This window comes from Protopterus annectens, chromosome 1.part1 (genome assembly GCF_019279795.1).
Source record: "Protopterus annectens isolate FY-2018-M chromosome 1.part1, PAN1.0, whole genome shotgun sequence".
NCBI classification, from domain to species: Eukaryota; Metazoa; Chordata; order Ceratodontiformes; family Protopteridae; genus Protopterus; species Protopterus annectens.
This window is the reverse complement of record NC_056726.1, coordinates 1,553,358,610-1,553,383,609: the sequence shown is the minus strand read 5'-3', so window position 1 is coordinate 1,553,383,609 and position 25,000 is coordinate 1,553,358,610. Positions and strand designations below refer to the sequence as shown.

Below are 25,000 nucleotides of genomic sequence, written 5' to 3'. Positions count from 1 at the left end.
GTCCTTTTGATAACTTAACTAGATGAATCAATACTCTCTCTCCCTCTCTTGTGACAACCAAAGAAAATGTTCAGACATGAATATTCTATGGACTGATGCATCAGCTACGAGAATACCAAGCATTTAATACTTTTTGAAGGAAGAACAAACAACAACAGCCTTCTATTTGGAGCAAGCTTACACCCGTTGCTTCTAAACTGATATGTATCTCATCGTCTGATAGTTTGTTAACAAGATAAGTGAAACAATCTTTAGAGCAGCAATCCAAGCCACATAATCTTTGAAGGTGGAATGCAATCATAATACACGGAGAAACCCATGCAGACATGGAGATTTCATACAAACTTCACACAGATAATAACTGGATCAGAAATGAACTGCAAACCCTAAAGCAGTGAGGCAGAGATCTTATCCAATCAGTCACCATGTTATAAATGCTCATTATCATATGTTTACTAGGTAAAATTGATTCTTACTGACCATTTCCAGCCACAAAGTCAGCCTTAAGGGCAAAAGCTATATTTATGAATAATTCAAAACAGCTAATCAACCTATGCCACATTTCTGAATGAAACAATTGGAGATGGAAAAGCAGATGGCGCATATACATTAACCTGAGGTCAGATTCAAACACTGATCCTAGAATTATAAGACAACAACAATTAAATAACCTGGTTCTTCTCATATCCTTTTTTAGAAATGACCAAGGCCACAAAGACACAGGTGAATGCAACATATATATATGTACCATTTTTTTGCACAGTTAATCAATCAGCATGTTTTGGGGAGGTGGGTCAGAATGCTTGCAAAAAACTATATTGACACAGGGAGAACATGTAAAACTCTTCACAATCTGAGAAAGGAGCTCAAGACAAAACTCTGGAGCTGTGATGCAAATATCTTAGCAGTGAACCCAAAAGACACAGAATTATTTGATGTGATCCCACCCAAACTGCACACGTCTTCATTAAAAAGTGTATCTTGTATGCACCAGTTCACAGGAGTCAGCAGTTTGTTAAGTTATTCACTAAAAGAGGTGTGGATATGGTTTCTATTATGTGTGCTAATTCTTGAATATCCTATCCCACTGACTCAACTTACTGTCTGTTGCTCATCAGCTTTTCCATTTCTTGGGTCTCTAACCCCCCCCCCCCCCATAAATGTATGGGTTGTTGTTTCCCTTCCATGTTTATTCATGGTGCTCAAATGTCATCTAATACTTTCTTTCTTTTTTTCCAATAAATGCTGAAAGAAGGCAGGATTTCATACTGATGAAAGTACTATGCTGCCAGACTAGAAACCCAGGTTTGAATCTCACCAGCTTTACTTTTAATTTACTTATTTATCTGAATTTGTTAACCAAGCAGGTGGGCTGGTCAAAGGACCCTTTCAGCCACAAACTGGCCATATGCAAGTATAATTAAAGGTTGACAGTCTTGAATGGGAGAGACTATAAAGTACTATAGCCTAAGATGTTCATGTATGAGAAATGCACAGTTAATACAGTCATTTGCTTAATATAAGATTCTCATAAAACTACTTAACTTATGGTATGTCACCTGTAAAAATAACCTGAAAATTCCAGTATAGGTTCATAGGTTTATACTAGGCTATCTGCCCTAAGGCATTTATAAGCCTAGCCCAAATTATTGTGGCTTACGCCACCCCGTATGACTAGTTGGCTATGAAATGCCTCCTTTTCTGATATGTCTTTTGTCTTATTCCTAAAAACATAGTTATCTGTCTTCCTCTAGACACACACACACACACACACACACACACACACACACACACACACACACGTATATATAATAATACATGTTTATATATATATATATATATATATATATATATATATATATATATATATATATATATATGGGTATACTTTTCTTTGTCGAAATTTCATTATTTCGAAAAAGAAGAGGACCACTTATGTGAAAGTGCACTTAAATGAAAGTGCACTTTTGTGAAGATCAGTTCTACAAACCGATATGAAAGGAAACAGGAAACACTGTGACACCAAAGCACACTACAATGGGGAAAAAGGAATGTACCTGTTTCCGCAATGTAGTGTGATTTCTTGAGTTAGTATATTTAAGTAGCGGGGTGGGGGGACACAGCCCACCACATGGGGGGTGCAAAACACTGTTTTTTGTGTTTCCTTCTTGTGTTTATCAGTTCGTTGAACTGATATTCGTTTAATTGCACTTTTGCGTAAGTAGTCCCCTACTTTTTTTAGTGCAATTTCGACAAAGTAAAGCATATATATATATATAATTATTCCGACTCTGTATTATAGGTGGTCACTGTTTATTTAATGCTTGGAGTTGTTGGTACATCCCACTCCCCCCACAATATTTTTATCTCATTTAGGATTCTGTGCACAGCTACAAAACATTTCACTTCTTTGCAAAGAAATACTGCTTACAAACCTCTGAATGTAAATTTATTTTTCTAAAGATTTTCTAACATTCTGCACCTAGTCTGCATAACAACTGCTGTACCTTCTCTGCTGTAGCCCTGCTACGTGTGAATATACATCTTCACCATCCTTAATCTTGTGTAATGGTGCTGTTTACATCACTCAGAACACTCTCAGTTTGGGGCTCCACAGCACCCCAACAGTCAGCACCTTCTTAAAAATGACCAGCTCTGTCCCTTTAAGAGTGTCAACACACTATATAATAATTCATATCTCCCAGGTTTCTGATTTCAAACAAGGACATTCATTTTAATGTTTTCATTTATTATGTTACATGAATGAGTCCACCTCTAGCCCTTTAAAGCCTTGACTCAAGCCGAAACGGCAAGGATAAATGCAATATCTATTGATTATTTAGAATAACCAGTTAACCAATGTGTGTTCTTGGGAAATGAGTGGAAACCAGAGTATGAAAAAAAAATCACACAGACATGAGGACAGCATAAAAACTCCTATGAAAGGCTAAGGGTAAAACCTGGACCCTGAAGTTATAAGGTAGATATATTAACTATTGAAGCAACATGCTACCCAATATATCTGCCCCAGGGCTCTCGGTCAGGTCCATCTGTGTTCAGTGCACATAATTGTTTAAATATCAGCTTTTTACTCAATGCACTTGCTCTGTGACCCACTTCCACGTATGTCAAGTTATTTACTGCTCAACTTTGTAAAACTCCTTGCTTACCAATATCACTATATTCAAGTTTAACTGTAAAGATGTGTCATATTAATTATGTTGCTCTAGATCCAGAAATACTGATTTTATTTTCCCTGTTATTGAAAAAAAAATCAAGGTAACTTAAAGCTAATTGTGTTTCTTCTGATTTGCACAGATTACACCTACATACAATGGCCCCTATTTCTCTTAGAACAACCAATTTCCAAAGTGAGGGTAGTCATAATCAGAGACATAGCACACATGGGACATGTACAAAATAACCATGATAATAAAAGGGAGGCAAAAGAAGGGTATAGATAAAACCTGTAAAATATTTGCTTTGCATTTCATTTTTATAACAGATAGTGAAGAAGTTTGTTATACTGTGATTATGCATACCTTTAACCTGAGTCATACCTAAGAAAGGTCTGATGTGGGTTCAGTGTCCTCATTCAGTTAACAAACAAGATACATAACTGAATATGTACCAGTAAACAGAAAGTGTGAAGGCTGTGAGCCATTAATAAGCTCCAATCTGCAGTCATGGGTTTGATTCCCTTAGTCTCTGCTACCATACTGTGTGACTTGTCATATATCACCAGAGAGTGTGCCTGTCAATGAAACACTTGTACATATCAGGTCAGCACAGTTTCCAAATAAAAAAAAATCAAAATATCTAGACTACTTATTAGGCAAAGAAAACAGACAAGAGTGTGCAGATAAGAAAGCTTTTCTCTGTAATCAGCTTCTGCAACTCCGCCATTTTCATTTTAAGTTGTATCTGTATGTCTATTTCTAATATACATTTGGAAAATTAAGGCCTCATTGCTCACTTTATAGTACAACAGGCAGCGGTACATAAAATAAGATATATATAAGAACTCTGCAGGCTGTAACAGAATGTTCTCTAATCATTTGCATCTAAACTCTCAAACATATTTTCAGTTTCAGGGTCCTATTATTTGCTTTTACAACTCTCAGACGGAGGCACATGTCTAGTCTATGTTGAGCTTGGAAACAATACGATCTAAGATGATACTTTTGCTTTAATCTGAGGTATAGACTGATCAGAAACCTCCATGTGGGAAATCTGGGTTACAAGTTCTTCAAATGTGGCCATGTAAAGGCAGTCTGTGGGCAGAGGAACATGTATTATATGTGGTCATAAAAAGTCTTTTTGCAGCAAAAAGATTTCTTGTGCTTACTACATAAGTAAAACAATCTGAATAAATAAGTAATCACCTTAAACAAGGGCGCAAAGCTACCCCGAATGAAGGCATGACTTGTATGCAATGTGAAGCATAATGCTATAAATATAAAAAGTATTAAATGATACCTAGAATCGAATTTGTTTCCCAAATCCATATACCCTGGAGTGAGTTAATTCCCACTCCAGGGCAGTAAAAAATAAACAAAAATAAAAACAAACCAAATAAGTGTACCTAAAAATGTGTTTTAATGAACTATATTAAAGGAATCCTATCCATCATAGGATCATAGGCGGTTACTAGGCTAATGACCCCAGGGCTCTTACCAGCCTAGCCAAGTTTTACCCTTATTTGCATCGATCTATTACTTGGAACGGTTTGCTGAAGTGAATGGTTAAAATGATAGCTGTATGTTTCATCAGGTCATGATCTCAGGAGCGTTTTCTTTTTAAAGAAAGTTGGTGTTTTGAGGATCTCAGAAGTTGGCATTTTTTGTAGAAAGTTATTTTACTGAAAAACAGCCCTTTCACACTAAGATCACCTACCTCAACTGCATAAAATGCTTATGTTCTTCCACAGTGTTGATAAATGAATCTCAGAGTTAATGAGAAGAAGGGCAACAGTGGTAAAAATTACTGCCGTCTGCATGGAAAATATTAGACCTTACATACACTTCAATAAATAAATAAATAATAAGTAAGCAAACAATGTTTTCCTTGAGAAAGAGTACCGTTGCTAAAAATGCATTAGCAAAGCACAGTTCACCGAGAAATGCTTTTGCTGACCATCCTAGATTCAGTTAAAATACATGATTGAACATGAAAGTATAAATGTTTATAAAATCTCAACTTTCAAATGTATTCCGTTATCAATGAAGCAGTATAAACATTTATAGACAGCTATGTAGCCCCACGGAATAACATATTGAAGCATTTTTTTTAAAAACAGAAATATATAATGATCCTCTTCAGTGAGAGCATTTGACAATCCTAAACTGATGCTCTTTGATAAATTAGACATTAAGAATCTAATCTACCTATAACTAAGTATGTTGTGTCTGGTAAACAGCATTGTTTCTTGTTTCCAATAGCTAAGAATTTTTGTTTTGATTTCTCAGGTATAATAATACATCAACAGCCTAAGTATTAATATCTCAGATTAAATTTCGGGTAGAATACATCAGCCCTGCAAACATTAAAAATCTGAGGTTAAATTTCTGTTGTGAAAATGTTTCAGAAAGGTACATAAGCCTTTAAGAATGATGATATCAGATGATTTGGGGGCCTCTGTTTCCAAGTCAATAAAATATATAGCATTACATTATCAGTATCAATACTTTAGTTTGTGTCACTAAAGCTGTAATGGGATTTCATTTGCAACTAAAAATGGACTTTTAAGAGAACAAAATCAACATTGTAAAAACAGTTTCATTTTGCAAAGTCTAACCTGCCATTTGGGGTAGCATTCTATACTGCACAATCATAAAAAATGGTAATCAAAAAATATAATTCTGTCTCATGCTAATGATAAAAAACTTTCAGGTTCTGCCATGATATATTTTTTATTTGAACACATTAGACAGGGTATAACAAATATAATGGGAGTATTCTCATGGCATATGGTGATGCGCCTCATTGTTATATTCCACAGAAGATTTAGATCCCTACATGTTAGAAATATTTGTGATATTTAAGCCACATAAATGAATGGTAGGGGCACAAAGGTATATTCATCAAGGAAGCATCATAAGTGGTCAGGTTGGAAAGCAGCTTATATTCATTTATAATGACCAGCATTGCTAAGTTTGGAATAACACTGGGATATATTTTAAGCATATACATTCAAAAAAAATCACGCACATTTATGAAAAAGGTGTTTAAAATGCAAGAAGGACAGTAAGCCATGTTTATTACCATAGAAAATGAAGAATGTGCTAGCTAAGAGATGCGAATATCTGAATGCCTTCAGGGATGCCACAAAGCCTGTGTAGTAAGTTACTAAAATTTCTGATGACACCTCTATTCACATCTCATAAGACACCATGCAGCCTCTGGAAACACACCTACATGCCACCTAGTACTAGCCTGATTTACCCACTGAGTTCTTCAAGAAATCGGAGATGGCATGTTCTAAAACTGCTAGGTTTTCTATTGAAATGAATTGTCAATGCATTATTGCATAACTTTTAAAGCCCTATACTGGCCAGAAATTTTTGTTAGAATTCAACATTATCAGGCAAGTCTTACTTGTAAAACACTGCATTTAAAACTGTTCTTAAAACCATGTCTCTCACTTAGCATCTTTTAATGAAATGAAGCATTCTTATGCATCTTTTGGTCTCTGCAAATTATTTAATTTCAACTGCTTAAATAAAAAAATAATTTGGAGGTAAAACAGCACAAAAACATCAGAAGTTTTCTTCCCCCAACTTTCTGAAATTGCATCTCATCTTTATTTAAACAACTTACTAAACAGCACTTCTATAAAAATAAATCATCCACTACACTAGCTACCACGAATCTGCAGTGTTCACCTCTGAACTAAGTTACTACACTGTTACTTCCTGCCCTCTTTTTCCTACTGTTCATGTCTTCAGCCTACACTGCTTTTACTCGACATTCCTTGCAGCATAATTGTGTAAACTCATCATGTCTATTTTATTTACTTTTTTCCAAGATACTATTCATCTCACCTTTGTTTCCATCAGTGTAGTATTACTTGTCTTTAACATAGCCACAGAACTCTCCCTTAACTCTCCATTATACATAAATAATGTAGAACTAGCATCTCCATTATATAGATCTTATAGATCCTTCTCCTGCATACCAAACTGGTATCACTATATGGTATATTATATAGGTCTTATAGATCCTTCTCCTGCATACCATACTGGTATCACTATAAGGTATATTATATAGGTCTTATAGATTCTTCTCCTGCATACCATACTGGTATTACTATAAGGTACATTATATAGATTATATAGGTCTTATAGATCCTTCTCCTGCATACCATACTGGTATCACTATAAGGTACATTATATAGATCTTATAGATCCTTCTCCTGCATACCATACTGGTATCACTATAAGGTACATTATATAGGTCGTATAGATCCTTCTCCTGCATACCATGCTGGTATCACTATAAGGTACATTATATAGGTCGTATAGATCCTTCTCCTGCATACCATGCTGGTATCACTATAAGGTACTGTTAAATGTGCACCATCTAAGTAATGACATTGTAATCAGCTACTTCTCATTTCCAGCTACATTGTGCGCTGACTACATTTTTGTTCTTATTCTGTCTTTATGCTGTACTTGACCATTTTCATTAACATTGTTTTAATTCACTGTAGTTTTCTTATTTTTCTTATTATGATTAATTAGCTGCAGAATGATATTGTCTTTTAATGCCTGCACTTCTTCGGATCGTTCCCCTTCAGCCGCCCACTGCAAATGGGCTTTGTCAAGCTGGACATTTTAAATCAACAAAATAAAATAAAATAAATAAACAAATAAACACATAAATAAAGTGTGGTGATGACAACATGAACGATGTGTTACCAACAAAGCCTATTTTGTGTTTTCCGGTTTCATACACCCTTCCACTAAACTCATGTAATAAATTACTTTGTGTGCTAAATATATTTATATTTATATAAACATTTCCATTGTCGCAAGTGCACACACATGGGCACGCACACACCTCTGTGTGTATGCATTCACTGTGCGCCTATTTCTGTTACAAAGCTATACGTGGGTGGGCTAATAGCTATGCACAGCCATACAATATAATGTAAGTATCATATGGCATACAATAAATAAACACTGCACATATTATAATTCATAACAACAATAATGGTTAAGTATTTTGCATAAACTACATAGTACTTATAGGTGTAACTATGTAGATGACTGCTCCTTAACTAAGATATTTCTCTCGTTTCATATAATATTAAGTATTTTAAATACAGAATTACTATTTTACGGGACTACAAAAGGAACATTGGGAAATATTTTTATGGCGATATTTCATGAAATTTGCCGTTGTTCATGCACCTACACCCTACCCCGCCCACACAGGAAGCAACTGCCCGAACCGGGACAACATATTGCCACCTTTACTGAAAGACCCAGCAATGTAGTAATTCGTACGTCTGAATTCACAGGACAGCCAGTTCCATATTTTTTTTCTTTGTTAGTACACTGAACAAAGTAGAACACTGAAACATTCATACTCAAATATAACCTGATGCAGATTGTACCACTTCAACTTATAATACTGTTAACTGACAGACGTGACTAATACGTTGAATTATTACGCTGTTTCCGTAAATGTCTTTAGTTGTAATACCCTGATATGTGAGTGCAAATCGTTACACTGGTTCATAGAAATTACCAATATTTCAGTTTATCTGTGTTGCTGCTAAACTGACACCGTGTGTTTCTAAAGCATACCTCTCAGCTGTACAAATTTTCGCAGAATATCCAGATTTGTGTCTCATATTGTATGTCTGTTCCTCATAAAAATGTGGTTTTCTGGCAAATCAGTAATTAAATAATGACAGACATTATCATTTCAGAATTTAGATCTTTCAGAAAATGCATGTCAGCACAAAATCTGTTACTTTAGCAATTTTCTTAGTGTATAAAAGCGACATTTAAAATATGCATCTGTTTTTGGGCCTTTACCCCCACCCCCATTATTTTTTACTTTGCCCAGATTTTGTGCTCTAAGCTCAAGAAATCAGTCAAAGACAAAAACGATGAGGAGGCAAAGGCCCAAAATAATGGACAGACGTTAAGCATTGTTCTTAATAAACTTAGAAATTTGCTAGAATAACAATATGTGCATTATCGTGACTTGTATGAAGGATATGAAGTCTGAAACTGAAATGCATTTCATTATTTAGTGACTTCAGTCCTCAGTGATTTGCCAGAAAATCAATAATTGTATGAGAGACAGACGAAAAATATGAGGCAAAAATATGAACATTCTGCGAAAATCAGGACAGTTTAGAGGTCTGACTTATTCCCCCCCCCCGTGCTTTTAGCTGCTGCAAGCATTGTGTTTGCTCCTGAAAGCTGGCCACCACCACCATCAGCTGCATAACTGGTTAACAAGGACTGAACACATTACCAGACCACCTGAGCATTGTAGCGCCCAGTCTATGATATACACTAATATCGTCTTCATTTCTTACTTGTATGTACCAGAAAAGCAAGCTGGATACGGGCTGTATCTCGCAGAATACCTGGCCTTATCTGAATGGGAGACTAAGCCTACTGACCTTGTTTTGTATAACTGAAGATGTAAATGTACTGCTGAATGTAATTTTTCATATGTTTTCTCTTCGAAAATCCAAGCTCAGTGCACATAACGAATGTGTGTGTGTGTGTGTGTGTGTGTGTGTGTGTGTGTGTGTGTGTGTGTGTGTGTGTGTGTGTCGATGGCTCCCCACTACAGCTGCACAATATTTCTTCTACAAATCATATTAAAACAACAGGGTAGGTCTGCTTTATTTACACAATAGATTTAAAACTAGATGAAATGATTACCCCCATAACACCTGAATCGGAAAACATTACCATGTACTGTGATGGGGGTATATAACGCAGAGCTCATGCTAGCATTTGCACTTATTTATTGATTGATTGGTTGATTGATTTACTTATCTATCATATTGGTTATTGATTTGTGAGATAAATGAGGTCTGCTCATGGGGACATTTCTGTGGTGGTCTTGAAACCGTTGTGGCGTTTCAGCAATGGAGTTTGTGCATTTAACACCAATATGCCCCCTTCTCTTGTACTGAGCAAATTCCACAATAAAATGAGCCTGTTGTTTCCTGTAAGGTTTGCTAGGCACATCACTGAGCAGACCATATTTTGCCCGTTGCAGGGTATAGGGTTTGATGCTCCTGAATATGAAAAGTACAGTAAGTTGGCAACCGTCTCTAGGGAAAATGTATTTTGTGGCGTCTTGGCATGTGATTTCATGGGTCACTACAGCTGGAAATTAGGCAATAGTTGACCAGATTGCACTGTGTGGTTAGTGTATCATATAAACGCATAGTATCTGCTGTACCTTTGCTTTAAACCGCACTGCAGACGTTTCGTTAACAGTTTCCTCTTGGGCTGAGGACACTTGTTATCCTCCACCCGCCACCACCACTGCCCTCAAAAGCCAATCTTGTAATATAAAACAAGACAGGACTACTTGTAGCTGTGCATCTTCAGGTACCCAAAGCGGGGTACATTTTATTGAAAAAATAAGATTTTGCAGGACAAACAACAACCGCAACATATGCAAAGGACATTTTTTGCCCCAAGATAAAAGCTCATTGTATAAAAATGTATGTTGTTTCACATATAATATCAATGCATTTTAGACAGAAAGTCATTGTCTTATGATGCTACAAGAGGATCCTCAGGTAATATTTTTATACTAATATTTCAGGGCATTTGTCATTTTTCATGCACCCCCCCCCCTCAAAGCAGCTACCCAAATAGGGTCTGTCCTGCGGATAGGGGGCACCTCTGTATATGATCACTTACCTCTTCCACTCCTGCCCACAAACCGGAGGTCGTTGAAACGGGCCACTTGGTTTTTCATGACCGCTGAAGCGTTGCGCAGCTCTGCTGAGTAATTCTCATCGTTTCCCGCCATCACTGTGACCAGGGTCCCGTCGGGGACATCGCCCAAGGCCACCACCTATCAGCATAAACACAGAATGAGTGCAATTCCATCAACTCAGTTTCCAGTAAATTATTTTACTGTACTCTTTTGGAAGATAGACGGAACATGATTCCGCCGGCATCTTTTGCAATAATGTAACAGAGGCTCAGTGATGCAGTTTTAACAATCTAAAAACTAACGCTTGCCAATATGCTGGGTAAATTTCAACAAATACAGGGGAGACAGACAGACAGTCCTGGTACCTCTCAACTTCCTTGCTCAGGGATTATTTACACACCTGAAAATAATGCGTGTGTGTGTGTGCGTGTGTGTTTGGGGGGGGGGGGGGGGCAAACTCAGGGACAAGTTACAATTTTAAAAATTCCTCTAAGTCACTTTTAATTAAAAAAAGTTCCTAGAAGATAGGTTTTGTAGCAATGTCATTTTATGATCAATAAGAAGAATAAAACCTTTACCGATTTAGCAGAAAATCAAATTACAGGGGTACATGGCAAAAAAAATGTGTGTGTGTGTGTGTGTGTGTGTGTGTGTGTATATATATATATATATATATATATATATATATATATATATATATATATATATCAGGCACGTTTTGCAAAATCAGGCACAGTTTTGCAAATTTGAAGTATGACAGATAGAGGCACACCAGCACATATCATACCTCTCAACCTCTTAGCGCAACCAGTCTGAACAAAGCCATTATCAATGGCAGACATTAGCATTTCAGACTACACAGCCTTTTAGAAAATGCATGTTTAAATGATCTTCTCATAAACTTAGAAAGTTGATAGAATAAACAGGTTTTGATTTAGTATGAATTTTCTGAAGGGTATGAAGTCAGAAACTCAAATGATTGTTATTATTGTATGACTTCAATCTTCAATGATTTTCCGGAAAACTAAACATTTTGTATGAGAAACAGACTAAAAATATGAGACAAAAATCTGGGCATTCTGAAAAAATATATATATGGACAGTTGAGAGGTATTGCCTACATACACACTAAAATGAAATGTAAATAGTAAAACGTAAATAAAATGCTGTAGTTTAATAAACATGCTATATCTATCTATATATCTATTTAGTGGACATCCCAGTCGGCTAAACAGATATTTTTTATAAAAAATACAAAAAACAACACATACTAATAAAAAAAATGTGTTTTGCTGCTTAGACATAAAGATTGCAAGGCCTTCGAGATCAGTATCAACTATTAACAGGATTATTCCCTCTAAAAGCCTGGATCTTCCTACTCTTAATAGACTGGATAAGACTATAACATTTTTTTTTCTAATTTTGCTAATGAATAAAGTTACAGGAACCCACTGGCATACCCTAGCATGCTTAACAAAACGTATTGCATGTGACAGTTATATTCGGAACATACACCAGGCCCCTCCAAACGTAACACTCAGGTAAAGATATTCCAGTTTCAGAAAATATTTTGTGTACGTTTTACTCATTTGATAAAAACTAAATCCGCTTTAAATGAGCGCGTGATTGTTTTTATTTGTTATTTACGTTTTGTGACAATAGTAATTGTAAATAAAGTCATTACTTCTCTTATTCGTTAATTGTATTACTTATTTATTTATTTACGCTTTTGGTTTTGGATATGCAACGGTGAAAACAGTCATTGATGAAGGCCTGGTGAAATTGGTTTTATTCATCTCCTACAAAAGACTTCCTAACCCACACACAATACCCGAGACCAGGAGTGTAGCCAGAAATTTACATTTTGTACGCAGACCTAACACTTTTGCCCCACCACTCACCTATCATTTTCAAAAATATACTCAACCTTCAAAATGCTACCCACCCCCAAATGCAGGAAGTGGACATGTTATGTTTAACTGTTACAATTTATACCCATAAAAAGTTTTTAGAGCTGTATTCCTTTCACATAAGCATTCTTTGTATACCTCCATACTGTAAATATTCATTTACAGAGTTCTAAACAGTCTATGCTTTTTGAGTGTTGAGGTTTCTGAGAGATGCTCAGAAAAAAATGTACTCGTGAGTACATTGAATATGCCTAGCTACACCCTTGCCCGAGACATTAGTTGCCTAAAAGAAGTGCACACCTGTGTGTGTGTGTGTGTGTGTGTGTGTGTGTAATTTCGAGGAATATAATGGTATTACTTATTTAATTTTGTTTAATTAAGAATTTGTTTCTGACATTTTTTATCAACTTTTTGATTTCATAATTATGTCATTAATATGCATTACAAAACTAAAGTATTTTGAATAACTATAGTATTTACTGGAATTATAACAGTTTCTAGTCTTATGCATGAACACAAAAGTGCGCGCGTTCACACACAACAACACACGTTTTCTCTGCATAGATCTAAGTGCTACAGCAGCCCTGCCTTGTGTCACGTCTTAAATGCAGCATTTTACAAAACCAGAAGTTTTAACCAAAGTGCTTGGATATGCACATATGGGCAGTTTCAGATTTACACAGCAGGCCTGCATGCATTACTGCCAGTTATTGCCCATCAACATTCATTGCTAGCTAGCATGCGTGACAACTATATATTTATCACTGATACAGATCTAACGAAAACAATATTGTGCAATAGAAATGCTATTATTTTCTTCACTAGTGGAGTTGCAGCATAATGATTATTAAAACTCCCTTCACATTTGTGTGGAGATAAAGTATTCCTGTAGGCACATAAGATATTTTAACCTGAATCAGAGTCTGTCTTTTTTCTGAACAAAGAACAAAGGAAATATTTAGTGGAAGACTTACCTTAAAGGCCACTGGCAGGGTCTTATTACATCTCCAGTGGGAAGGTAGAACGGAACATAAGAAGTTGGGGCTGTCTGTGCGCACCAGTTCTCCAGCGTGATCTGCCAGCACTTCCACGACTGAGCGGCTAGTGTCCGTCCGCTGCCTACTGGTACCTGTCGTTCCAGGAGGGCTGCCCAAAGTCCCGCTGCTGCTTTCGCCCATCTTGGCGCAGGAGAAGGTGGTGGACGGAGGGGTGAACCGCCTGCTCGTCTGCTGATCTACGGGAAAACGCATCACAACAGCTGGGTTAGAGCAGTCCAACTCGGGAATGGGGCTGTAGAGCTGCAGGGTGAGAGGGTGGGTGGGTGGCAGGGCTGAGCCTACAGAGGGCGAGCCCAGCCCGAATTTCCGTTCTAAAGAGCAGGGAGAAGAGAGGGAAGGGGGCTTCTAAGCGGTGCAAGGCTTCTGCTGCTGCTGGTCCTGACGTCTGGTGTCTCACTCCCTGAAATTGTGATACCCAAATCTTTGATCCTGCTCACTTCCTACTAGGTACAATTATGGCAAACCTGGAGGCCCACGCCTGTCTTCTGCCTATCTGGCAAGTCAGTGTTTGCCGATAATTTTCTGATCGCTCAGTTCAGGCTATTGCAGCTCCGGACCGGCTGCCTTCTACAGTCAGATCCTTTGCAGCTAGTTTGAGCTCTATGAGGAAGGGAAACTTAAGTAACAGGCCCCAGCGATTAAAAGTGAGCAGTCAAAAGTGCGTGGCAAATTGGAGAGCCGGTGACAAGTTTACGGTGCCCTTTAATTTTTGCCTGCAATTGCACCTTGTCTTTTTTGTCTCCCCGAGTAGGTTTACTAGGGTATGTGGAGTAGTTAGGGTCACAGAGTGTGGTGTGTTTGCTCCCCGTATCCTTCAGGAGCTCCTCATCGGTGCACAGTTTATAGACAGGAGGTGATTGTCCCGTTAGGTTGCAGCTCACTTAATAGTTGTCACCCTGCAGCATCAACAGATCACAAAATACATTTGTAAAACTTCAAAGCAGTCAGTGCTGTTAAACTTTCAGCTCCCACAGTATTCTTCCTGGATGGCTTTGATGATATTACAGTGTGCTGTGCCAAACTGCAGCAACCCCTCTGGGAGAATAGCGTTCCTGCGTTGCCCCCCAACAGCCTTGGGCGCGCCTCAGATTTGTGCTAATTCAGTGCTGTCACCTTCAGGGGTGTCTCTACATTCGTCACTCTTGGAAGTCCACAGGATCCCCCCTAGCTGTCACAAGTGTTTTGCCTCAGTGGCAAGTCTGTGGCCAAGACACCATCCGACCACTCCTTCAGCGGTTAGGTGGGCGCAGCCCAGGGATTCCTTCATCTGTCTGCTTTATAACGTCAATTAACTTTCCAGTCTTTGGCCAGATGAAGCCTGTGGTTGGCCAGCAATGCAGGTATATCCTCTTTTGCTAGACTTTAATTTTATTAAATGTCACAAGCGGCGGAGAATGGGGTTTGTCAGGCTGTCTTTTTACACTCCGTGAGAAACCTGTGTTGGTCTAAAACCAGGAACAGCTGACGCCGCGGTAAGTACTAGGTACAGGGGGCAGACGATGGGGATGATTGACAGCTAGCATGCCCAATAAACGGTCTCCACATTCTAGGCGGGTACCCACAGAAATAGGAAAAGATTATGCATAGGCGGGACCTGTCGTATCCAATCAGTTCACGTTTTTTCAGCCAATGTTTTAACAGGACCTGCTCTGCAAAACTAGTGTTTTGCTGCAACTGCTGCACGCTTCAGGCTGTTGGTTGGGGTTAAGCAGGAAACTATTACATTAAGCTTGCACTTTATAAAAATTATACTTTGGAAATAAAATCACACAAAACAAGACGCAAGAAAAATGATATTTTATAATAATATCATCGTACTTGCATTGTTAAGCAGGTAATACATTATACTTACAAAATATCTATAACTTCCTGTTTGCAGATGCACAAAATGAGTGCATAAATACATGGCGACATATATGCAATTATCTGCTTAGTAAACTGGCTAAAACACTAACATTCGATGACTGTAGTAAACCATATTTTTGTTTGCAAATTAGTCACGTACAGTTGAATCAAACAAGAGAAAACTATAAACAGTAAATGGTGTGTTTTTAATGAGTGATACTAGACACTGAACACGAGTTGCATTTGTTATTTATAAACGCAATTTTTAATTGTAGTTTGACAAGCTTGTCTGTATCTTTTCTTTTTTTCTCTTTTTTCTTTACCCATTTATATGAAATGATGTTTGAAATGTACACTATCAAAATGATTTTTGCCATACCACAACATTCTGTATCAATAATGCGATGAAACAGTACTGTAGGAAAAGTACCGGTAATTGTTATCATTCACGCACAGTTATGCGAGTGTCTGTCTGACATACAGCGACTAAAGTCTGGTACTAAGAAAAATGGTACCAAACGTTAACACACAAACTCCCTTAAAATAAAAACAACTATCCATATAGAAAACAAAACGTATAGTTAAAACGATCACTTAAGGCATCATATTGTTTCACATACCTTAACACAATTAAAGGTAAGAACTTTTAATTCCCACGGTTCATTATGCTTTTTTTTTCAGTAAATACTTTATAAATAACACACACATTGCTGGGTTTTAGCTCAGCTTATATTAGATCATATTATCCTTGAAAAAAGCTAATAATATGAACCGCCAGTAGATGTAATTATTGTCTTAAACCTCACTCTTGGCTTATGTGATACCGTTACCGCTGTTTTTTTAACAAACGCATTTTATTTAAGTTGTATGAAAAAATGATGATTACTGGCAAGCAAGGAGCTAGTATGTGCATTACCAACATAGCAACAATAAAAAAAATAAATAAATCAGACAGTACACTTTAGCAGCAATGAGCTTTAAGTGGGCTGATTGTTGCAGAATATTGAAACATACTGTTTATGTATATATATATATATATATATATATATATATATATATATATATATATATATATATATATATATATATATATATATATATATATATATATATATATATATATATATATATATATATATATATATATATATATATATATATATATATATATATATATATACATACAGTACCAGTAAACATTTGCAGCTTGTATATATGTATTTATCTGTTTATTTATTCATTCAGTAATCCATTCATTTTCTCTGCGTCTCTCACTCTTAATGTGCAGAATGCAGCACTATTTTACCAAGATAAGTGTCTGTATACTATCCTTCGGAGAGGTTATCTAAATGGACATTGTTAAACCTTTTCACAACCGTGAGATGTTCTTGGTCATTTCAGTGCTTATCAATATGAATAAAAAAATAACAGTTACTAAAGACTAATGCCAGAAATAGATTACTGAGCAGTGAAACCACACAACATTGATTCTCAGGTGGGGAAATGAGGCATTCATTGTTCCATAAATAAGTAATCTGGTTTAGAACAAACATATGGCACAATACACTGTCTTCCTCACACACTGATGCAGTCTGACGTGGTTATTAGCAGTCCAGGATTGTTAATTTGTAATAATATTAATCAGTCTTCAAAAGCCACTTTTTAATGTTACATTGATAAAACACTCCGATAATCTATGCTGTACTGGATTACGTATTTTGTATAAACATTTGAACACTGTCGTGCTCATATTATATTTTATTATATTTATATTCTCAGGCTGTTGATGTACACAAACTGATCCAGCAGTTATCTAGACTGTATTATTCAAAAGCCCCTAAACATACAGCTGTTTATTTGAGAGACAATAAATTTACATAGAAATATAAAGCGGCTGCGCAAGAGTTGGTGCTCTTAGTTTAAACGAAAGATATACTAACACCCTTGTTGGTGACAGCAGTACGTAATTGTGGTTATTTCGTTATGAATTAGGAGTGCATTTCAAAGGACCATATCGTTTTAAATATCATCCAAATGTAATGATCTTAGAGCAACAGCTCCTATTCTGATCTGTTACAATGATAACATGGGAGGGGGGTGTTAGTGGGAATCATATATGAAATGATTGATGGACAGAAGCACTCATAACTTTGGTGGAGGGATGCACCTACATTTTATCACACAAAAATACAAATTACGTATTGCATATTACATTAACAACTAGACAAAGCTGCAAATAATGACAACTACTGTTTAAAATAGTAGTGTAAAAGACATGATTTTATTTATAAAGCAGGTAAACCTTCTAGTCAATAATCATGTAAACCTACAAAGGACAACATTTCCTTTTCGTGGACGACCAACCACTAGCGCCCTCTGGTTAGAGTCACTACGAGGTGAATGAGGGAATCAAACCCGAAGCTACAGGATAAAGCGCAGTATGCCTTTTAACGAACTGCAAGGCGTCTTTATATTAATACTTATCTACATCAAGAAATCTGTACTTCTAAATTTTAATGGCTGCGCTCCTCACTGTTATGGCACAAAAGTACACATTTCAGAAAGACAAGAGCAGAAACACTAACATTGTTTAACATTTTAGAAAAGCTGTAAGTCATACAAATATGTTTATCATGTTGCTGATCTTTGTGTATTTTCGTTAAAAAGACTGGACGACGTGCATGAATACAGATATACACAGAAACACAAGTCAGTATATTAACTATGTACGTATTTAGTTCGAGTTATAATTTCATTTTTGATGAATGAAAACCTAAATTCTACTACTTCTTGCATACATTTTAACCTGTTCCATACGCCTTACTTTCATTCTTTCTTTGTAGTTGCATTCCCCTATAACATCTCCCCTATCATGCCTTCTTAATCACCCACTAATGCCATAATCACAGCTGCATCTTTTGTACCTTTGCTATCAACCACCCCCTCTGATAACCTCTAATCAACATCCTAATTCAGATCTTGTGCATCTCCAGGACAGATACCACTGTTATCTCTAACTCGCCATTTCATCAAACTCTTTGCTCTCATTCAGAATCCTAAGCCCCGCAATCGCTCTTCACCAATACCCGAGTAGTTTTGCTAGCAAAGCATCTACCAGCCATATAGTTTTATGACACTGATCACCCCACCTCTGTTTCTAATGTTACCCTTATGATAGCTATATATAGAATTGTCACTTAACCTGCTTTAGTCCCCAGTTAACTACAATATTAATATTTTCTGACCTTCCTTCGCTTCAGTTTCTTTGAATTTCTAAGCATTAGTTTCATGATTTATTATCTGACAAACCCACTAATACCTCTTCAAATGCGCAATGTTCAACATCTGCTAATGCATGAATGTCTTATAAGTGTTGCTTTCCTTTCATTGGGAGTGCAATCTAATTAGCACATGTATGTGTAATTGTTGATGTATATCATTTAATGCCTGTTCACGAATATTACTGAACGCCTATTTAAAAATGTTTATATGTTGGAGCTTTTATCTCCGGGCCTCGGCTGAAAAGGGTTTTGAGTTGTTTGACTACACCCAGCCGGACATACCCGGTAAACAAAAGCAAAGTAAATAAATAAACCAATGCATTCTTATTATTTACACAAAGTGCTCTTTCCACTACCACCAATGACTTCCTAAAGCATTTTATCTCCTGCATCTTCTGAAGTGGTTCCTGTTAAATCCTTAAAGCCCTTGTCTCTGGGGTATTACAACCTTACTCGGTGTGGTATCTAGACTAGCCGAGGGTAACTGAAATACCTGCCTGCAGTATTATTCTACAAGGTAGGTTGGCCATGTATATACTTCATATTATATAGTGAACTGACTTATTACTTTGGACGTCTGGATTATAGACGTCCAATTCACACTGTTTATTGCAACTCATATTGACTTGATGACTATGTTTCAGGTAGGACCATACTTCTCAAACGCACCTCATTTGGGGTCTTAAAAAGTTAATCTTCGCCGAAGTTCCACATTGAAAGGGTTTGCTACACATTCAGTGTAAGGATTTTTTAACCGAAATCCATGGTAAATAGAAATGAATCATATTAATTCATCAAAAGATCTTTTTTGTAAGTAAAAACCATCATATTTTAACCATCCCATGACCTTCCTAGTTGAACTTGTTAGTAAGCCGTTAGTATATGCTCCACATTTTGCCCATTTGTTCCACATTATGAACGCTAGTGTTTCTCATTTTGGACACGGAAGGTTGAGAGCTATGGGCAGGACAAAATTGTTTTCAGAATGCATTTTATTTTTCCTTTCTTTATAAATTAAAAATAACAGACTGCATTGTTCTAGCTCTCAGCTTGAAATCTGGCCCAGCCGATTTCTAGGTAAAGCATCATTTTTTCATAATACTGGGTATGTACTAGTCATTTTCAAGCAACAGGATGCGGCATACCTCATATGGGGGAGAAACATTCACCTGACACTAAAAAGAAAAAAAAAAGTAACGTCACTGAAAGTAGTTTTACATGCATCATTTGTTTTCTTTCTATGTTCTGTTGTACCAGCCATATTACAAACAAATTATATATTATTTCAGGTATGCATCGTATGGAAATCGAAAGACCTTTTTATGATGTCACTGTGAACCCTATTATGGAGCATTAATATGAAGTCATAATATTCCTAAACACAGGTGCTGCGAATGAGACTACATGGACATTTGAGTATCTTTAATGCTCGTTTCTGAACGATGTTTACTTAATTATTATATCACGTTAATATTCGCAAGGAATGGATATAAAATATGCTAGTAACACTGGACTTCGAATTAAATCTTTTTGCATCTACTGGGAACAAAGTGCTACAACAAATAACCCAAATTTCGTTTTCCTTCGTGTGTTCATATTCTTAATCATAAATAATACATTTTAAGTAAATAAATAATATGTTCTGTGTTTTCATTGCTTTTCCCGAACTTCTATAATGGATAGCCTGATGTGCTCACTAGTTATCTTTATACCCTTATCGGTAAGGCGTATAAATAACCACGGTGGGTCGACAGTAATAATGAAGGTGAGGATGACACAAAAGGAGGAAAAGTGTTGTTTATATGTCACACAATGTAAATCATCCCCTCCTCTCTCTCTCTCTCTCTCTCTCTCTCTCTCTCACACACACACACACACACACACTTTATGAACTCCCTACATAATGGAGGGGGGAGATAACGATGTTTTTAATCATATAAGCACATTGTCCCAAGCAAGTCTCGCTAAATGAGTGCAGAAATATGAATATAACTTTGCAAATAATGCTCAGCTTCGATTTGTACATAAGATATTAGGTAGGTAGGGTTCTTCATAAAAAAAAATCTATAGTTAAAAGTGCAACAGTTGAAAACTATAAAACGATACGATCATTAAATGTTTTTAGGGCAACGATTATTGAGGTGTACACTTTATTTTAAAATGCAAAGTGGCATAGTGGCATCAACACGAGGCTGTAGATACAAGAGGACATTTATTTTGTGCCTCCACTGCTGAGTAGTGCCTAAGGATATGTGACAATTTTAACTCTCAACGTTTTCATTTAGGTAAGAAAGGGCACAAGAGAAAAAAGATATGATCAGAGCACTGATTGCCTCTGAGAGTGATTTTTCATAACAAACTACTTGCGTTACGATACCGTTTTAATTTTGTCTTAAAAGGGCACAGGGGGCAATCTCAAGCACAGCTATTTTGGGCATTGTGTGTAGTAAATGCTAAAAAATAGAGGCGACGTCTTTCGTGCCTCGTTATAACGATTTATATACTGTAATTAATGCTGAGTTATAACCCAACACCTTACCGTACCTCTCGGAAAATAGTATGCAAATTCTGCTTCCTGCTTTTAAGTTGAGCTGTTTTACCTTTATGAATATTTGAGAGGCAGTCTGCAATTCTTGCTTTATGAGCGGAGCTCCCATTACTTGTGCACTCAAACAATACAGAATCTGAGCGGGGCTCCAATTACTTGTGCACTCAAACAATACACGTTTTTTTTTTTTTGGGGGGGGCTCTCATTAGTTGTGCACTCAAACTATGCACAATCTGAGCGGGCTCTCATTGCTTGTCTACTCAAACAATGCATAATCTAAAAGTGGTTCCCATTAGTCACTCAAACAATACAGAATCTGAGCGGGGCTCCCATTACTTGTGCACTCAAGCAATACACAGTCTGAGCGGGGGTCCCATTAGTTGTGTACTCAGACACTACTCGATCTGAGTGGGGCTCTCATTACTTGTGCACTCAAACAATACACACTCTGAATGGGGGTCCCATTGCTTGTGCAGTCGCACAATCCACAGTCTGAACTCTGCACTCAGTAGCGGTTTAGCGATACGACAGCCCAACCTGCCTCTCTGTCAGCAGGACAGGTTCTAATTTTGGTCGGTTATGCTGTGTGTGTGTGTGTGTGTGTGTGTGTGTGTTGGTGGCGTGCGGGGTACTTCTTGATGTATTCTTGATTGAATGTAGCAGTATTTATAAAATTTTAATATGGTTATACAGCAGCTATTATAATTCGTACAACTAAACTTTACCTCGGAAATAAAACAAAAATGATTTTTTTTACTGAATGTGGTTTTTTTGTTCGAAAAAAAAATCATCATTGTATTAAAAAATGCCTCCATTCAGGCATCTAAATAAATGGCAAAGATTTGCACCGGTTTAAAGTGTGCCACAGCCGATATAAGACATAGTCAAGGATATTTCAGAAGAGCAGGGTTACTGAAACGCTGAGATAGTACAGGATGAAAACAGTATTTCCTTGGAAGAGTAGTAACATGTTGCTATCAAAGGTAGGGGCACAAATGCACCTCTAATAAAAGCACAGAAACAAGAACGAATACAATTTCTCTTGCTTGTCTTGGCGAGTCGCTGTGGCACTTCACTTTTAACATACTTAGAAGGTTTGGTCTACTAAGTCAAAGGACTCTGACTGGGGATTCACAATCACAACCTGCAACTTACTAACTGCTTTAACAACCTGCAACTTACTAACTGCTTTAACAAATCGGACTGTGCCTTGTTTAGTACACATATATACTGTAACGAAAGAGCCAGCAGTTCCCACAACTGTTCTACCCAACCTTTCAGTAGTGCTGTCATAAAACAGACCATCTTCGTCACTTTTTTCTGTGACCACTAACCAAAACCTTTGTAGGCTGTTTTGCTCCTTAGCCACAGCACTAGATCAGATTTGAAAAACTAGCAGCTGCAAGTCAACAAGTTCGGCAACTGTCAATGCACAACTCTGGCTGGAACTGGATTCTGGATTTCAATGAGTGCTTTCCTTTGAAGTCCACAAAGAGAACAGAAAGGCGTGTGTCTCTCTCTCCCTCTCTCTCTGTGAGACAGACAGTCGGGTTTGTACTGTTAAAAACGTTAATTTTGATAAATACTGTATCTATTTATGATATTGTAACCACTAATTTACGCCCACATTTTCGCTGTATCTTTGGAGAGGGTGTGTCACCAGGGTACCCCGCTTTGCAGTGGTACCTAATGGAGACAGTGGCTAGGTTGCAAAACCACGCCTTGAAATAAGGAAACCGTTCCTGTTGTAAAGCTATATTTCAAAGGTACCCTTTGGGGCTGGTTCAGAGCATCCAGCAAAAAGATGGTTTCTGCTTTTAACCGTGAAAAAAATACAATTAACATGTAACCAAACAGTGACTAAATTACATAGTTTATGTGATTACAAATACTAGAAAGAGTTCATACATTGTAGGCAATTCTGTTTTTGTTGGTAGTACAGAATTAAATCCGTAGCTTCCTATTGTCATTAATGGAAATGACATGCTTTCCAATAACCATATTAATTATGGTCTGACTCATGCATGACAAACAACGTTAGGAGTCAACATTCTTCAGTAGAACTTGGCAGATTTGTACTGTTACAAGTTACATGACAAGCATTTCTTAACCATCCTTCTCAACCTCTTAGAGCAAGAAATTTGGACAAAAGCCATAATACTGGTGGGAGAAAGGCCAAAAATATGGACACCTTTTACATATTGCTCTTACAAACTTAAAAAGTTGATAGAATAACAGGTTTTGCATTATTAGCATACATTTTCTGAAGGGTATGAAGTCGAAAACTCCAACGCCTGTCATTATTTTCTAACTTCAGCCCTCAGTGATTTGCCAGAAAAACACAATTTTTTGAGAAACAGACCAAAAACACGAAGCTAAAATCTGGGCATTCTGTGAAAATCTGTACAGCTGAGAGGTATGTATAACATTTCATGTCTACGGTGTGGAAAGAAATGAATGATTAATTAGGTTATAATGCTTCGAAAAATACTAAGAAAAGTGAGGTAATCAGCATTAATTAGGGAGGGACAGATATGGCGGCTAGGTGGCTATCAGAGAGCTAGTAAAGCATTAAAAAAAGTTTCTAAAGGAAAATCTGCTTAATATGAAAACTTCAGTGTAATCAAAATTTGTAAACACTTTTTATTGCTATAGATTTACATGCATGCAAGTGCTGATAGGTGGCATTTAAACACCGCACAAGGGAAAGGGTTTTCATTTCACATAGCATTATTTTTACATCCTTTAATTACAAAGTCCCAGACTATTTCTGAAGTGTGCTATTTCAGTAGCAGGTGTAAACTTTTTAGTTTAAGATATGTATTTTTTATTTTAATGCTTTCTATGAATGCTTAAAACAAGTTACTTTTCGGTCATACTGACCCATTTTCACGTGAGTATAGGGCATTTTCCGGCGCAAGAAACAACGCAAGGACATACACAAAACACGCATAAGGGCATAGTACTTCAGTGTTATGGTTTTACATTTTAGTTTTAATTTCTCTTTTTTAGGAGAAAAGCTTTACTTTTTATTTTTATTTTATTTATTTAAATTTGTTTAGTAGGTTCTGGGTAGAGCACTGATCCCCACCAGGACGTGTTTCCAAAACATGGCATGGTACAATTAATTATATAAACATAAAGTAAAACCATCACCAGCTCATGCATACTTATAATAACGTATTAACTTAAACTGCACTCCTGAAGAGTATAATGATTGTTGTAGTTTGCAAGTGTTACAAAGACAGCCTCTAGCAGGCAAGACTATACCTAGGCAAATCGGCGCACTCAAATGAGTAAATTTTTTCGGAGCGTATATTGGAAACTTTAATACTCAAGGACCACCGAATGTTTAGGGCAGTCTAAATTGATGTTTACAGTGTTGAGATATATAAAACATGCTTATAAGTTGTAGTTCTGATATAT

General features: G+C 36.8%; 1 protein-coding gene across 2 annotated transcripts in view; it reads right to left on the bottom strand.

Moving 5' to 3' along the window:
- The window catches only part of RUNX3 (RUNX family transcription factor 3), a 424,645-nt gene that overhangs the window by 255,501 nt on the left and 144,144 nt on the right, over nt 1-25,000 (bottom strand). The window contains exons 2-3 of one of the 2 annotated variants that reach the window (XM_044083073.1): nt 13,817-14,076; nt 10,914-11,070 (exon numbers count right to left, since the gene is read on the bottom strand). In XM_044083073.1, the coding sequence (XP_043939008.1) occupies nt 10,914-11,070; nt 13,817-14,076 (417 nt within the window). Of the gene's footprint in view, nt 1-10,913; nt 11,071-13,816; nt 15,333-25,000 lie in introns of those variants that run through there. The other variant, XM_044083065.1, reaches the window with a different exon arrangement.